Source organism: Acipenser ruthenus, chromosome 13 (genome assembly GCF_902713425.1).
Source record: "Acipenser ruthenus chromosome 13, fAciRut3.2 maternal haplotype, whole genome shotgun sequence".
Taxonomy (NCBI): Eukaryota; Metazoa; Chordata; class Actinopteri; order Acipenseriformes; family Acipenseridae; genus Acipenser; species Acipenser ruthenus.
Window position 1 is genome coordinate 33,837,245 of NC_081201.1, and position 18,319 is coordinate 33,855,563.

An 18,319-nucleotide genomic window follows, 5' to 3' on the forward strand; every position below is an offset into this window, starting at 1 on the left:
AGAACTAAAATATTAGAACAAGTTAACTATATACATTCTATTATGTTGGAGATGGGCTAACAAACCTGGAACTCTCTTCTTCTTTTAGAAGGAAAATGGCCGATTGGAAATTCTGACTGCAGTGCTTTTGAATATCAGGGAGATCTTGACTGAGCAAGGGAGTCTGTTTGATTTGATTGCAAGAGGAAAGCAGTTTTTGTTTTTTCAGTTTTCCTGAGATTAAAGCCTCCCTAAAGTCCAGAGGGATTCACAGTTAACAAACTTCAGTAAGCAAGGAACAAAAAATAAGCAACTAGCACTGCAGCCGCTGGTAATACCAGTAGAAGCTCCTTACATCAGTCTTCTACGGAGTTTAATAACAGTACAAAGATTCTAAAACATTTGTTTTAACAATTGTGGGTCGAAATGGTCCCTACACCCACTATTGTACCCCTTATGAGGTCACACAGATCCTTCTGCTTTCAAATGATTGTTGCTGAATGGTTGCACACAACTCTTGCACAGGTCATGCATTTTAGGTCTAATGTATCACATGTCGCGTGACCTTATAGAGTCGCACTATGTGGAGTGGAGGTTTAATAAAGCAGCTGGACCCATTGACGAAGCTAGAAAGCATGGATTTTTATTTGACTTCATTTTTTGAAGTCTGTTGTTAAACAAAACAAAAAAAAGTGTTTTAGACTGTCATCTGCTGCTTTAAGAACAATGTGGAACAGTTCCATGAATATCAAACTTATTCCTAAACCGAGAAGACAAGACTTTCTGCCCTAAAAACATTATTTAAACAATCCCCTTAAAGTTTCCTGTGGTATTTTTGCAGTTTTCCATGCTTTCCCCAAGGCTCTACTATGCATTTACCAGTTTCCCCTGGTTTGCCACATTTATTAATATGCTTTACCATACCTTACTATTCTATACAATGCTTACCTATGCTTTACCATTGCTTTCACCATGCTTTTATTACATTGTTCTATGCTTTAACTATGGGAAACTTTTATAAGGGTAGGGTCGACTGCCTTGAATCTGGTTTGATTCATTAGGGGTCCCTGCTTAGTCCGGTGTCAACAGTGAATTCACGATAAAGATACAGCACAGTATGTTTCAGAGTGGAAAAGAGTTTTACAGGCACAGCCTTTTTGTGATTTGATATTTGCAGAGTTGCAGTGTTTAATGTCTGATATGCCATTGGTCTTGCTTTCCTGTGGATGAGCTGCTCAGCAACCAGTGAAGCTAATTGGCAAAGTACTTTACGCGATTTATTAAAAGGCTACACACTTCAACATCTTTAAACAAGTTTGCAAATGATGACCTGATGAGAACTGTATTGATTTTTTTCTCTCTCCCCTCTCTCCTTTTTTTTTTTTTTTACAGTTATTAATGCAGGAATGAGGAAATTTTTCTTACAAGCCAATGATCAGCAAGACTTGGTTGAGTGGGTTAATGTGCTGAACAAAGCTACCAAAATCACTGTAAGTGTTCAAGTAGATCACTCCCCATTGCGCTCCTTAAATGGTTGAAGATCTCTTTGAGTGGGGCTCTAGAAGAGGAAGTCCCATTGGAGTAGGGTTTCAGTGCGGCTTGGCATTGTTAACCAGCTACCAAAAATACTTCCTCTAACTATCCCTTATTGGTCTAAACAGGAAGGACATCATTAATGCATCTAGATTATAAAAGGGCGTTCTAAAGCAGTGCCGTGATAATATATATATGCATGCTGCAGGGGGAAATGATTCAAACAGTAGAGCTCTATTCTAACTTGGTCGCTGACTCTGTAGTATCGTCTGCTGTCTGAAGACCTCCTTGTGTTTCAAAAGCACCTCTCACGCTTGCATTTTCCCTTTCTCTCTTTTGGAGGTTGTTAATTTTCCAGACAGCACTGCTCTTATTAGCAATGTTGTGTGCATGTAATCAATTGGGCCAGCATTAGTGACTCGCTTAGTCACAGCGTCTTTCAGCTGAGAGCAATGTGATTGCTGTTGGACAGAGCAAAGACAGTGAGCTTTATAAAGAGCCATTGATCTGGAGAGCTGGGAATACAGGGGACTGGCCTCCCAGGCACTGCACCCCCAAACACACACTCTCCTGTTATATAATACAGTATTGGAGCACAGCGTTGACACAGCCTCTGTCCCACAGTATAGCAATAGGACACAAGACTGGGGGGGTAGTGGGTAGGGTAGTAATGTTGGCTCTGTTCATTAATTAAATAGCTACTGTCAGAGGTTTTTCATAACAGTGAAGAAAGGGGGTCTTTTTGTTAAAAGCTTAATTGTCTCTTTTTTTTTTTTTCTTTAGTTGAGTCAGTCAGTAATTCATGTTTTTCATTTACTTGCTATGATTGATGCCGAATTCAAAGTGGCACTCCCACGTCCACTGTAATAACTCCCGCTTTTAATGTCCCCTTTCTGTCCTTCTGAGACAGAGAATGACCTGTTTTTACAACAGATAAGGGATTCTTGTGAAACCAACCCACTTACCAGAAGAAAATAAATGTTGGAAAGGGGGAAGAGACAAAACTGGCTTTCCTTTTATACAGAATATTATAGTCTCATAAATTCCACAATATTACCTTTTTTCTTTTTGTTTTTTTTACAATTTTTTGTGATGTCATGTCTGGGTAATTTTATTTAGTTTTGTAACTGGGATAAAAGACTGTAGAGATGTTTCAGAGCCACATCCGTTTTTAAACTAAGCAGTGTTTCTTTGTTGTTCGAGTGGCTGTAGGTGCAGCTCCAGTCTACAGCTGAAAGCAGGGTGTGGAAACTGCTGTCTAGAGGCACAACATGTCACTTCCTTCCTGAAGGAACTGAGAAAGCATTTTTTGCATTTTATTTCAAATATATAATTGTTTTTTGCCTCCTTTTAAAAAAATGAATAAAAAATGTTCAAGGCCATTCACCCTTCTAATGCTGTATATTCGCATGTGGGGGGATATGTGTGTTTCTTTCTTGCATTGTCTGCTAACAAAACACAAAACCAAGCTGAAGTGCCTCTGCGAGGGAGTCTCCCAGCTGCCCATGAGCTAAGAGGAGGTGGATAGTGGAGGGAATGTGTGCCGCTTGCTGAGGGCAGGCCGTGGCAAGCCCTTTGACTGTCCTCCTACAGCTCTCCAGACCCACTCTCTCTCTCAGATTTCACTCAAGGGAGAGATTGTGAAATTCTTTGAGAAAAGAAACCGGCTTGGTAAATGTAATCATTTTTTCAGTGCAAGATATACAGCACTTGGTGTTCTCCCTGGTTTAAAGAAAAAAAAAAAAAATCTAGCTTTTTTGTGAGTTGAATTTTTATGGTTATGTAAAAATGCGTTTTGTAGCCTCGGAGTTCTAACTGGAGCGGCTGCACTCTGAGACTAAATAAATATTGAATATGAAATCAGTTAGCTTTATATTTTCACCCTACCACTGTATAAACAGTTGACATGCATATTCCTGACAGTGGTTAACACTTAACACTTGTATAAGGTTTGAGGGCGCTACTACGTACAGTACTGCCATCAAGATGGTGTTTTTTTCATTTATATGCATTTGGGGAACTGGTACAGTAGGTACATATTCTATTATTAATCCCCTATGAAATGTCCCTGATTTCAAACACACCACCTATTGTTTTCAGAGCAGGTGTTTTCTCTTTGTCACAGGTGCCAAAATCATCTGATGTGCAACAAAATTCTGAAAACCAAAAAATTCCCTTGGAGTGTCCAGGTGCCAAGAAGCAGGTCTCCTATAAAACTGAAATCATTGGGGGTGTTCCCATAAAAACCCCCACACAGGTACCAACAGGATTTTACTTTTAAAAAGATATGTTCGTGAAATCTTGAAGTACTCCTTTTAACCCTTAGCGGTCCATTTATTCAGCGTGTGTCAGGCACGTCGGGTCCAATTTATTTTCACACGCGCAGTTAACTCTTAATAATAGTACATACCAATAAATCATCTCTCGATCACTCGTTTTATCACCAAACTCCTCAATAATGCGATCCAATAACATCTAAAAAAAGCTCCTCATGTGTCTGATATTCTTTGAGCGCTGGATGCTGAAGCAGCTATCTTGTTTGTTTATGTCTGTGTTATCAATGTGATGCTGGGTCTATTAGTATTCATGAGATACGCCCCTTTTTTTTTCGGCTTCTTTCTTGGATCCTATCGGTCTCACTCGGCCATTGAATGGTTTTCTCAGCTTTTTCCGGAGAAAAACGACTAGAGACCTGTTTTTTGCGTCTTTTTGATGATGTCGGACAGGGTCCGACATTGGACCGGAAAGGGAAAATCGCGATGTCGGACCAGGTCCGACATAGGACCGCAAAAGGTTAAAAGACCATCTTCCTGCCATTCCTAAAGATGTGGTGTGTGTCAGAACAACTGATACTGATACTAAGCTGGTGTGGGAAGCAGACAGATAAACTTAGTGCTTTGACACTAACAAGTTATTTGGAAAGGCACCTGTTTTAAACTCTGTACTGTGTTGGAGATCTCAGTGTTCTGTCAGCCCCGGCCAACTACTTACTACAGAGTTGTTTCTTTGGGATGACAGACTGAACCAGTATTAGTACCGGCAGTGGGTTCAAGAGAGCTAGGTGTGTGTCTGTGTTTTATGGATCTGAGCAGGTAGCAGGAGGGTGGAGGCAACATCTAATAGCCTGCTTTTATTAATAAAATATAAGACGTGAAACTGCGTTGTTTCCAAAGAAGTGCTTTTATGTATAATCCGTACCTGTGAAATACAACTTTTTACTCAGAATCATTATTTGAACCCCACCCAATTTGTCAAAACATTGTAAGTTTGGTTAGTTTTACATTTTGTTGTTATTTTAGAATTGTAACGGGTGGTTTTTCATTTCAGAATAAGAATGTGTTATTTTCTTTCTTAAGACATGAGATGTGTTAACCCTGCGCCCCGGCTCAGATCTGTTTCTGTGTTGCTTATTCCAGCAGGAGGGAGGGGAGGGTTCGGAGGGGGTAGACAGAGGTGGGTTGAAGCGCTCCATGAGCCAGCTGCCGTACTTCATGGGCAAAGCTGCTCAGGACCAGACCGTGGTCAAGGCTGGCTACTGTGTCAAGCAAGGAGCTGTGGTGAGTGTACAGACGATAATCAACTCGTTCCATACTGTTATCTCCTGCGATATGTGTTTCTCTGCAGCACCTTTCCAGCGTCTTTGCTGTTTTATACATTTGAATAACAAAACAATTGCTGCAAAATTGAAAAAAGAAATATGAATTATGTTGGTATCTAAGGCTTTCTTGGTGCTTGTTTCAATTGCTTTTGCAGATGAAAAACTGGAAAAGAAGATATTTCCTGTTGGATGAAAACTCAGTCAGTTACTTCAAATCAGACCTGGTATGCTTTATTTTATAAGTGCGGTACATATTGTCTATTCATAGACATGGCATGCATGCTGCACCTGAATGTAAAACAAGTAATCTAAATGAAGTTCATTTAAGTTTGTCCATTGTTCATAAAACCTGCACACAATCTGGAAATATTGAGTTAATAAAGGTCCAGTTTACTGAGTTTCACCATTCATCTGTAACCAGGTATAGCATGGATGCTGTTTAAACATGTCGGGAAGCATGCTACCGAATTCTGTTCACTTCAAGGAATCCTGAACATGTTTCAACATGCCAGTGACATCCAACACCATCAACTCAAGCAGCCTGAAATACCACTACCAACCCCTGAATTAAAACAAAACCAAATGCTCTCTCGGCGTGAGGCAGGATTACTGTCCACCTGTCTTGTCGTAACCCTTAACCCTCCACTAATTTTAATGAAGGCTGTGCATTCCTGCAAGATTTTATATATATATATATATATATATATATATATATATATATATATATATATGATGTATTTATTAATACATAATCTCAGGGATTCTGGATTGGAATTCCAGTACAGAGTTTCTTTCTACTAGATGACCCTCTCTCCAATCCTGCATTAATACATTTGTATTAATTAACTGTGTGCGTTCTATCCAAGCAAACAATCATGGATGCACAAGTATTTTATTCATACTCCTGAATTGCTTAATTGAAACAATAAAACCGTTGTCCAGGTCTTAAACAGTTAATGATTTATTGATCAATAATACAATCTCCAGTGGAAAAGAACTTTCTTACATCCACTGAGAGCAGAGTGTTTCAGGGGGACAGGTAATGGTTACACTCTGGTGTACCTGCTGTGCTTAGACATGATGTATTGAGGCTATACGGGTGATTATTATTTTTTTTTTTAAAGAAAAAATCACCAGGCGTCTAAGCGAGCAGAAGAATACATTGGTTAAACTGCTCTTTAGTCACTTAGTGTTCAGTATACTGGGCAAAAGCATGAATGAGTAATTTATTTAAGAGAAATGCACAATATAATGCAAAAAACAAGATTTTTTTTTTTTTTTAATTCTATATTTTTATTTGTAGCTTTTGGTAATCTGACGTTCTGAGGATGTTAACCGAACACCATGGCTTTCATACCTATTAATAGCAAAAAAGGGATTTTTTTTTTCTTTTTTCTTTTTCTTGCAACGTATCATTGCTGTCAAGTAACAGGCAGATTAATTGGACTTCCTCAACACACAACATTCATTTTCTTTTCTTAGCTTGTCATGTGCAAAGTACTTCCACCCACACGATTCAGACCCTTTTAGCTGCCTGTTTGTAAAGGGGGGAGAGGGGGTGGGTGAGTAGTTGTCAAGAATGGGCACTGTATCAGAAGATTGTATTGTGGGCACTATTCACTTCATAGAAAGAGAACTCGAAATGGAATGCATTAAAGGGTTACCGTAATTCTAAATGTCAGTGATGAATCCTGGGCTGCAGAATCATTTTCATTAAAATCAACTTTCGTATTCCATGCCATGCCGCCTCTACATTCAGGATATACTCTCAGATAGACTGCTGAAAACCTCAGTAATAAACTCTGGAAAGGATGAAGTCTCCTGGCCGAGTTGTAGGGTTTTAAGTGTGTTTTTAAAACACTTTGACAGGATTGTTTTCTTTTATTATGGTTCTGTGCGTAGTGAGCTGTGGTTTGATATGTAAATACGTGCCGAATGTTGCTGTTTTGTTATTTTAGTTTCTGGTGACCTTGGCAGGTAGCTGTTCTTGCTGATTTCTAAAACTCAGCCCATATTATGTGCCCTCACAGAGGTCTACAAAACCGCTTGCAGGGACTTAACTGATGTATTTAATTACATGCAACCTTGAATCTCTAGTGGCTCTGCAGTAATTAACCTTTAGTAGTAATTGACCTATACGGAACCTTCAAAAAAGGGATCCATTTAATAAAGAGAAAGCAACCTGCTATTTATGATGGAACATAGAATAAATATTAAATACAACAATGAATAATCGTATAATCCAATCCAATGCATGATAGCAAGATTCCTTTCCCACGAACCTAAAGTGAAAGGCAGTAAAGCCAATGGTAATATTATCAGGAAGGAAAACACTAAACCTCTCTTGAGACTCCAAACTGAAAGTGAGGAATCTGTGCTTGTAAGCCATGCTTTTTGGTAATGTTGCAAATGGAAGTGCAAAGCAAATCATATTTGTGGGATTATTTTATAGCTGCAGTGACTAAGTATTAATCATAAAGGGATGAAACAGTGGGGCTTCTAACATTCGGTTTCCAATAATACAAAGTTTCTCTGTGATTTCCCTCACAGGACAAGGAACCCCTCCGAATGATCCCCCTGAAGGAGGTGCACAAAGTGCAGGAGTGTAAACAGAGGTGAGAGATGCAGCTTTGTGATTCCACGTGTGCAAATATATCAGGAGGAATCTACAGGGCTAACCTTTGTTTTTTGCATGTTATTCGCACTTCTGTCTTGTCCCTCTGTAATACATTTCCTGCGGCATAGTTTAAATATAAAAATGAGTCATGGAACCGCAATTTCTAGCAATGCCCTCAGACTGAAGGACTTGGGAATGGGATGTTTATTTTTTTTAAAGTTTTTGACGGTTCATTGGATAGAAAGAGGGTTACTTGTATCTACTGTCAAAGTGAGTTCCAGTATCACAGAAGTGCATCTAGTGTGCTGTACCACCTGCATGCTCTAAACATGCTTTCACTTCTCAAAATACACCCTGGTTGTTTTTCTGCTACAGGCAACAATACAACAACAACTAATAAAACCCGTCAGTTTTGACAGAGTACTCTTTTTTTTTTTTTTTTTTAGAAATGCAGGATCTCTGCAAACCCATGAATCAAGCGAAGTACAATACAGCAGTGACTGCAGACCCATTAACATTTAGTGTTTTAGTAAAATATAAATGCATGCTATAAGGAATAAAGATGTGGAGAATTGATGCATTATGAGGAATGCCTTAAAGTGCTATAGAAACACTTTACCTTACCTTTGCTGTATCTCGTGTTTTCTATCACATATTCCAATTTTCACTCAGGAACGCTTACTAGGAGAGATCCTGCAGCTTTACAGGGTGTTTTGTAACACTTTAGATCAATCAAAAGTATACATTAGCTACAATCCTCTCTCTCTCCAATCTCTCTCTCTCTCTCTCTCTCTCTCTCTCTCTCTCTCTCTCTCACTCACTGTCGTGATTTTTTGTTTTTGTTTTTTCCTAAAATGCAGGTGTTTTGAACTTTTTTCTTTGAACTTTTAGTGATATAATGATGAGAGACAATCTATTCGAAGTAGTAACAACTTCAAGAACCTTTTTTGTACAGGTAAGAAAAGAGCTCAATAAGTTATGTGTCCCGTGGCTATAAATTGTGTGTTTATTAATCTCACAATTAACAGAATTTTAAAATGTATTTTTGTAATAAGCAAACATGTTTTGTGTTACACTTAAAATAAAAAAATAATAATTAAAAAAAATATTAATTAAAAAAAAAAAGTGTTATAAAATGGTTAATACATTTCTTTTTTTTATTTTTTTGCCTATGAATTGAGAGGGCAGTTAAGGTTTCTTGGGAGCTTGTCTTCTAGTAAAGTAGAACAGGATGTGTCTTATTACGCTCACCCTGGAGTTCTCACAGCAGCATGATGTCATCTCTCTCTCTCTCCTCTCCCTCTCTCCTCTCTCTCTCAGGCGGATAGCCCAGAGGACATGCACAGCTGGATCAAGGCAATCTCGGGGGCCATTGTCGCCCAGCGTGGCCCGGGCAGATCAGCAGCTACTGTATGTATTTCCAGTGCGCATTCCCCTCTGCCATTTTGAGTGAATGGGTTTGGGTTTTGGGGGGGGGGGGGGTCACCAACCAGTTCTGCGCTTTTTATTTTATTATTTTTTAATTGTAACTGCTAACAGTTTAGTTGTTGTTCTTATTTCTAGAGATACAGGTACAACATTGTATTTGACCTTACATGTACATATGTTCCGCATATGTGCGTCCACGCTTATACGGAATGTGCATTGAATGTCTAATATTTAATATGTATTTTATACCACATATATAAAATACTGCATGCATGTGTCGTGTCTATATTGTACTCTGAACTTCCTGAATATTATCGGTTATTTTCTTGTGTGTAAATATATGTATAAATACATGTACTGTGTTGTATAAAACAGTCAAATGCATGTAAATCTGTTGTGTCTGAAAGGGTTCTGGTGTGGGAAGGTGGTGATCATCGGATCAACTGAGGGAAAGGATGCCAGAAAGTGTCAACTACCAGCCAGCTTCTTCTGTCTCTCTCCCCCTTCTCTATTTTTGTTTCTTTTCTCCTCAAGTTCCTCTAATCTTAGCTTTGCAATGTGTTCTTGCAGATGCGGCAGGCCAGGCGGCTGTCAAATCCTTGTATACAGAGGTATACATCCCGAAATGGTGAATGCAGCACGTATGTGAGCTCTCATGTCAAACTGGCTGCTGTTTTTCGTTTGGTTTTTTGTATACAACCCAGGAGGAATGTGACTTAGGAGGCTTCCTTTGCTTATGAATCGAATCAACTCTTCCCTCTTCCCCGCCAAACCATCTTGACCTCACTTGATCAATGCAAGCTATTGTAATCAATGAGACTAACTCATCCCACCCACCCTCATTAAATTCTTCATTTCCAGCTTCAGCAAGGCATTACTGGCAAAACCAACTCGGCTTCAGCATTTACAATGATAAAGTGTTACCATGTCCGTTTAGCTTTTAAACCCCTCCCTCGGTAATTACATTTATTATGAGCACATCCATCACATGTCCAGAATGTTGCATTGCGGCTTCACTCTAAATTGTTTTGCTGTACCACTTATCGCCATTACCACGTACTGCAGGGCATTTATGTTAAACCCATCTTTTATCTTTACAGAAACTAAACTACTGAAATTCCCTACTACTAAGATTTAATTTCAGGGGAAATTTGCACACAGTAGCTTATTGATTTGAGAAACTAAAATAATTATAAACGAACCAAAATGATGCTTTTTAAAATAAGGTTATATTTACTGATGGGTTTCTGTGCCATGTTCCACAAGCTGCAGTGTAATACAGCCGCACCACATATTGGTGGTTTCCAGCTTGTTTCAACATTATTTACTGACCGATGACTTGTAGGACTTTAGTTTTCCCAAATTCTGAGTTGACTTGTCCCACAACTGCACTTGCATCTCTGCAGCAGTAGTGTCGCGAGCTCCTGAATCACTCACATTTGACTACACAAGTGTCCTGGGAACTGCCCCAGACTACAACCATTTCCTTAAAATCGCTGCCGTTTCAAAAACATTCAACCTAAAAAAAAAAAAAAAAAAGTGGATCAAACATTGCATCCAAACATTTTGAACACCATTGCAAACCTTCGAAAGAACAAAACATAACCAGAGTGGTTTAACTTTTGTGAAACCCTCCCATTTTACAGCTAACATTCTGACTAGTTCGCATGAGAGTTCATACCGTATGATATGATTAACCCCCCCGCTGCACTAAATGCTTCTGATTTCAATCCTTTCTCCCACATTGCTAACCAGCATCAACTTGATTGTTGACCTGCCTAAGAGAATGTGGATGTGTGATGCATGCGTATTGTTGTCATGAATGTTGGAATGTCTGGGCGACTGGCCTGAGTTTTACCTTGAATGTTTGTTTTTCTATTAAGTACTCTCTACTGTTGAAAGGCCAAGAATGTAAAGGTACCCAACATGTATAATGAAATAGTAAAACTGGAACAAAGCGTCCCTTTCCTTAAAAGATGAAGTAATGTTGAAGTAGTTCCATAAGGAAGCAGCAGTTTGTTTAAAATGAAGTCTGTTGCCAGGCTGAAGTAACGTTTTTTAAGGAATGTTTTAGCTTTTAAATGGTTCTTTTAAAAACTTGTAAAATGGTTTTATGGATTGCAAACTTGATTTGAATAATTACAGATTGGCTTCTATAGAAAAGTTCTTACCATGACATTCCTTAAAACATGTTTTAGTGACTAGCAAAAGCCTACTGCACTCAGAGTCCCATGGTAAATAATCTAATGTGTACCTTTCACCTCTCGGCCTTTCAGCAGGGGTAACATCATGTCTGATCTGATTAGAAGGTGCAAGAATTAGTCACAGGGAAGATGCAAGCCTTCCTTCAAGGGTAGGCAAGGAGGCTACTGGGGTTGAAAAAAGGACATTTCAATTGATCTGAACAGTGGATTTTCTAAATCCCTTTGTTGATTTAAACAAATAAATAAATAAAATAGGAACTAGCCTGACCATTTTACTGGCTATTAAATATAAAAACATGGTTAGGGATGTTGGTTTATTTTAATGATTTTAAACAATGGTATTTAGATCTGCTGCTGTTTCGACCAATTGAATAGCCCCTAAATTAATATTCTGCACTATGATGATGGCTGCAGTTTCTGGAAATGTTTGTCGTGTGAAGACAAGTTTCTTAAGGTGTGTTTTTTTTTTTTTTTTTTTCTTTCGTAAGTCATACTAGGGGTACCTTTTTGAATATGACCCTGTGTGTGTTATGTTTGTGTTCTCATCTTTTTGTTTTGAATTTATTTATTTATTTTTTTTCTTTTAAATACATAAAAAGCTTTACACTGTTGCTGTAGTGGTAACTATGCTGGCTTCCTCTGGCTTGTGGTGGCTTTCTTATCTAACATTTACATTTTGTTACTTACTACTTGTCACTAACAAAGAGCTTGTGACACGTTTGTCCATTTAGGCTTTCCATAAATGTTCATTTTGAGCTTTTGCAGTATCTGGACAAAAGATTAGATGTGCAAAGGTGTGTGTGTGTAAGCAGCCTCCAGTATGCTTGCACTTCATCTCAATCTCTGCTGTAACTAATAAACAAACAGAGCCTGTTGTGACTTGTAGTGTTCATACAGAGTGCTAAATATTGAATAGCCTTCAATATTTAATATGATTTATCAATCATAGGGGGCTTTTTGCTGCTGCTACTGCTGGCCTGCGTTGAATGAGAAGAGGAAAGTCATTAAAAAATAATGCATTGCTTCATGGGAGCAGGACATGCTTGTCTAATTTAACCCTGTTTGCTGATGCTTTTGCCTTGTCTTGTTTTTTGTTTTGTTTTGTCTCCTTGTTTTTGTTTTTCAGAGAATAAAATCTGACTCTGAAATACTAACATGCCAAAAATGACTACTGCTACTACCAGTGCTAAGAAGTGTGAAATAACTGACTTCCTGACTGTGTTTCTGTGTCTCTGACCGACACACCCCTCCTCTTTACAGGAGCACAGCAACCATTCCTCCTCAAACCCTTCCTTCTTCATCCGCGACCAGGGCCCCCCAGTCCCTCGCTCGCCAGTCTCTGCGGCGGCAGCCTACCCCCCACCATCTTTTCCGCAGTACGCCTTCCCTGCACCCCCAAACACTCTCCACAAACAGCCTGGCCTGGAAAAGCGAAGACTTCATGAACCTCCTTCCAAGACCCTGCATCCAGGGAAGCACTCGATCCCGGCTTTCCTTGCAGGAGACCCAGCTTCCAAAGTGACTCCCTGCACGGCTCCCCCGGGGACGCCGCAGACCCGTGACGGCACTCAGGAAATGCCCTCTGAGCACGTCGACCTGGATGATGATAATTTGCCCGTCAGTGATGTCTGACTTTGCAGCACGTAATGGTTGTGGTGTTTGGGTGTGTAGTGGCTAGAGGAAGTGTATTGCCAGTTGGGTTTAGGCTAGCCCTAGTTTTTATAAATATATGGACCTGAACATGGGAATTGAAAGGTAACCAGAGGAAGAGAGAAATTTGTCATAAAATGGAAAAAAGTAACAACTGTAGGAGAGTCCTGTTGAAGTTGTTGCAGAACACGGCTGCTTCTTTTTATTTATTTGTTAATATAATTCTGTTGATGTAATCTAAAGGGGTAACTGCTGTGTACCATGACACAGCTGTAAAGGGTCTTTATAAGATGCCAAAGACAAAACCTTAGGCAAAATCTTGCATTTGGAGGATCCCCTTGTGGCTCTGGTACCTCAGCTGTTATAAAGGAGGCCCCTTATCCTGTAAATGGGTGCTACTCAGGGTTTCATTTTGAGCGGGGGGCTTTGGCAGTCGCACTGGTTCAATGTTAGATAGGGGTTCCACGTAATCGGGTCAGTCAATGTATTTGGGGGTTAAAACTAAAATCTTAATTGAACCAGGCTAGGTGGCAAGTCAGTGGTGCCATCTAAATAAAAATGATGGTGACAGATCGTTAAGGGGGACATATTGTACTAGTCCTAATGGAAGAATGATTGAGAGATGAAGTTAATGTGACACCCAAAAATGTGTAGGATATATATATATATATATTTTTCTTTTGTAGTATGAAAATTAAAAAAAAACTATTTAAAGAGAGGAGATCTACATTGTTGAATTTGTAATAACCCCAAAGTTATTTTGTGCTGCAAGCATAGCATTTTACCCTTAACGCTCCCCAGTAGCTAATGGATTTCTAATTTAGAAGTAATTTATTCTGCTGTATTTCTATATTTGGTCCCATTGTTTGCTGAATGCTAAATTTATAATCAAAGTTTAACGGTAAGACTGTTAACAGGGTATAGCAAGACATCTTGCTATTACAAGAGCCCTTTGAATTACTTTGTGCATCAATCATTTGACACCTTTCCTGATGTGTATTAATGTGACTCCTCTGTACCGTTTTCCTCCCTGAAGGGCATCACTGTACAAGTGCTAGTTTCACAGATGTTCAACAATTAACATACAGTATTTGCAGGTCTGTGGGCATAGCAGCTAGCACATCTGAGAGGCACACATCTGCATGTTCTGCAGTCTAAAGTACCTTGATGTGAACGTGGAGGAATATAGTATATTTGCTCTGTAGGATCTCACAGCAAATTCAGCTTCTCATCCTGGCTGTTGCCACAGAACTGTTTTTATGGGGGCGGGGAAATAAACATCATAAATGCCCCCCCCCATTAAGAATAAATAAATAAATATCTAAGAGTATGTACTCTGTCTTGCTCTTTGACAGAATGAGTATCCATTAGATCTCAGCACAAGACTGCAGTTTGTTTCATGTGTGTACGTTACATACAGTAAGTGTAAGCTTCTGTTGTAGATTATTTGTTTTGTACATTTTTAATGATGGTAAAAGGCTTGTGGGGTTTTCTTCTTGTGTCTCGGCTGACAAGCATGTGGGTGATTTTAACTTTGTGGCCTGTCATTTTGTGCCTGTCTCCTTTCTATAAAGGCAATCTTCTGGTATTTTGGTTTTGTACTTTTATTGGAAATTGTGCACCTTCTGTTTCAGAATTGCATTATTGTTTTGTATTATTACCTGGAGTTAAACATAGTTTAAATATATTGATCAAACAGTGGAGAAAACAACCAATTGCCAAGTGTTTCACAGTACAGTACTTGTGGTGGGTGTGTGTGCAATATGGGTTTAAATAGTTAAATAGTGTGATTATGGTAATACTGAATGAAATGCAAAATCACAATTGTTTTTAGATGCAACACCTACCAAATGTGTAGACTCCAGTCTGTTGACTAAGCGTGATCCAAACCACTAGCAGGCAGATTATTTTATAAGTCTTGCATCCTATATATATATATATATATATATATATATATATATATATATATATATATATATATATATATATATATATATATATATATATATATATATATAATATATGAAATATATGAATGCCAAAGGTGTTGCGATACAAAGCCTTTTTTGTTTCGCTGTTTCATAAGCTACTGACAGTTGGCATCAATATAAAATTAAATAGATGACAATATTGTGTGTGGTGGCTTTTTTTTTTTTTTTTAAAGCTATTGGTTTTTATCTTCTATTTCATACTTCAGATATGTAGGTATTTCTTGGACACTACAGATGAAAAGTTGCTGTTACTTCCTAAACCTAGTTATTTCAGTAGTTCAAATTCATGCAACAGTTTATCCATAGCATTGTATCTGAAATATTTGCATATCCTGAAACTAAACAATAAATGGTGGGACCTGTAATAATGTCAATAAAGTTGATTTAAATATAATACAAGTATTGGTTAGAATTCATTTTAAGTGAAATATGAGTTGCTTTTATGACATAGCATACCACCTGTTGAAAAAGGAAAGGTTGGCATTGTCACAAAAAAATACCTACGACCTATTTAGTACCGTAAATCAAATATATAAACTAAGAGAGATTAAAAATAAACTCAGGAAACTTTTGCAATAATCCTTTTATTTAAATTATTATGCGACTGCATCAGATACAATGTAAAATAATTTTCACTTTATTTGAACGACATTGGATCTGTGTAAAATCTATGTGGCATTAATAAAGTGATATATTTGGCATGGAACAAGCGAGGAGCTGAAAGTCCTTCTCCAGATCATAACATTTCTTATCAATAACTGACAAAAACCTAATAGTTTTAAATGTAAACCAGCCAAGTTGTTAATAATAATAATAATAATAATAATAAAGAGCATAATATCGGTATTAAAAGAGAAGCTTGTTTCTTCTACCATGACTACAGATCATACGATTGAGTGTTTAAGTTATGAACTTAAATATTTAGTGCATTTTAATAATCAGTTCAGTTGCTAAGAGGCAGACTGTTATTTTCATAACACCACCACCAAAAAAATAAACCGTTAACCACAATGAGGTGTCAAAAGTTGGTTAATGCAGCACACCACAAAAATGGTTAAAGTTGGTGACAGCTTGCAAGTTTTGATTTGATTATTTTTTTTGCAAGGATACCAAGCGGTTCTATTTCACCTCCCCAGAGTGATATCACAGCGACAGGGAGCATATTGAGACCCAACACAACAGGCAGAGGACCTCGAGCCCCCACTGGTTGTGATGTAGGCACATTAGAGTAGAATACCATTTGTGTAACTGATATTTCCCTATAAACCCATATTATTAATTCTATGATTACAGGCTACTACTGACGACAGGACTGTAATCCCTATTGTGAAGACAGTACTATCCTGTAATCCCTATTGTAAAGACAGTACTATCCTGTAATCCCTATTATGACGACAGATCACACTGATACCTTTGATTACAGGCACGTTCTGACATAAATGGAATGAACATTATTTATTATTTTTTTTTAAACAAATAAGGTTTCTATTTGAAAATTATCTACTTGAACTTTCAAAGCACTTTGAAACAGAGATACTTTTAAAAGTTAAAAAAAAATCCTCTCGATTTTACAGTTGTGTCAGAGGCTGAAGGCGGAACTTTGTAGCACAGCAGCAAAATACCAACACTATAAAGAAAACCATCTACGATCTTGCCATCCTCAGATCATACTTGGCAGAGATCAGTGAACTGCGACCGATAGTCTCTGTTGCAGTGCCACCCAAAGGCAATTCACATGAAACTTAAAGTACAGCCTCTGGAGCATTTTTGGGCATAACTGCATTTTAACAACTCAAGTCAGCTTGAAATTTTATGAATCTTATGTTGGCCAAAATTGTGTGTGGTGGCTTTTTTTTTTTTAAAAAAAAGCTATTGGTTTTTATCTTCTATTTCATACTTCAGATATGTAGGTATTTCTTGGACACTACAGATGAAAAGTTGCTGTTTCTTCCTAAACCTAGTTATTTCAGTAGTTCAAATTCATGCAACAGTTTATCCATAGCATTGTATCTGAAATATTTGCATATCCTGAAACTAAACAATAAATGGTGGGACCTGTAATAATGTCAATAAAGTTGATTTAAATATAATACAAGTATTGGTTAGAATTCATTTTAAGTGAAATATGAGTTGCTTTTATGACAAAAGAAAAAGCCAAGATACTAACCGACAGCGCCTATTATTATTATTATTATTATTATTTAAAAAAAAAAAAAAATAGTAGTTTGTGATTTTTAGTAAAGAAAATATTTTTTTAATTGTATCTCTGGTTTCTTTTTTTTGTATGTGCTGGTATTATGTGAAATAAAATACAAGCCACTGTACAGACATAATGAGATAGTAAAAAGTCACCTCAGAGTTCTGTGACATCTCTAGGGCCCTCGTCCTTTGTCATGTCACGAAACTCCTTGGTGGCCTTTTACTATCTGGTTATGTACAGTAGCTCGTACTTCATTCTATATATAGAGTACAGCTGTATTTTCCAAAGCAATAAAATCTTAAAAAAAAAAAAAAAAAACTAGCCATTGAGCGAGGGAGGAGTCGTGATCTAATTTGGGTTGAACCTGCCCATCCAAATATACTGGCTAAAACAAATTGATTTGGGACCAGAGTAGATCAATAAAAATAACAACCTCAGGATGTCTTCTTTTGAAACTAGTGTTTAACTTAATCACTGCCTGTCCCATCTCCACCTCCAAATAAAACACATGTAATTATTATTATTCATTTCTTAGCAGACGCCCTTATCCAGGGCGACTTACAATTGATACAAGATATCACATTATTTTTACATACAGTTACCCATTTATACAGTTGGGTTTTTACTGGAGCAATCTAGGTAAAGTACCTTGCTCAAGAGTACAGCAGCGGTGTCCCCTACCAGGGATTGAACCCACAACCCTCCGGTCAAGAGTCCAGAGCCCTAACCACTACTCCACACTGCTAATTGTTACAGTTAACATACATTTGTTTGTATTTGTGTAATTAAGTTAAAACTGTTGCTTTGCGCACTTGATTTTTTCAAACCTGTGCGTGATTATTGTTAGATATCCAGTTTATAATATATGTTGTGTGTTGCACTATGGCTTTGTTCCTCGAGTGATGTGGCTGCTTTTAATATTGCATGTGTTTTGTCAAGGTAAACCTTGCAAGCACTAGGGTTTGTATAAATGTGGATGTAATGTCTATACACTGGATGCACCCCTCATTTCTGGCTTGTTCTGCTATGTTATGTATCTGTTACTTCACATTTTATAAATCTATGAGAACTCAAATGTTTTAGAAAATTCTACTAAAGAAAAAAAAAATCTCAGAATGT

General features: G+C 37.8%; 1 protein-coding gene across 14 annotated transcripts in view; it reads left to right on the forward strand.

Annotated features, from left to right (window-relative positions):
- Nucleotides 1–15,709, forward strand: part of LOC117417727 (pleckstrin homology domain-containing family A member 1-like) — a 31,533-nt gene extending 15,824 nt beyond the window's left edge. For 3 of the 14 annotated variants that reach the window (XM_058985184.1, XM_034029977.3, XM_034029976.3), the window contains 9 exons: nucleotides 1,372–1,469; nucleotides 3,638–3,769; nucleotides 4,929–5,069; nucleotides 5,266–5,334; nucleotides 7,661–7,725; nucleotides 8,619–8,682; nucleotides 9,048–9,137; nucleotides 9,726–9,800; nucleotides 12,620–15,709. In XM_058985184.1, coding sequence (XP_058841167.1) covers nucleotides 1,372–1,469; nucleotides 3,638–3,769; nucleotides 4,929–5,069; nucleotides 5,266–5,334; nucleotides 7,661–7,725; nucleotides 8,619–8,682; nucleotides 9,048–9,137; nucleotides 9,726–9,800; nucleotides 12,620–12,991 — 1,106 coding nt within the window. In that variant the 3' untranslated portion in view covers nucleotides 12,992–15,709. Of the gene's footprint in view, nucleotides 1–88; nucleotides 267–1,371; nucleotides 1,470–3,637; nucleotides 3,770–4,928; nucleotides 5,070–5,265; nucleotides 5,335–7,660; nucleotides 7,726–8,587; nucleotides 8,683–9,047; nucleotides 9,138–9,725; nucleotides 9,801–12,485 lie in introns of those variants that run through there. The other 11 variants (XM_034029985.3, XM_034029981.3, XM_034029983.3 and 8 more) reach the window with 11 other exon arrangements.
- Nucleotides 15,710–18,319: the final 2,610 nt, after the last annotated feature.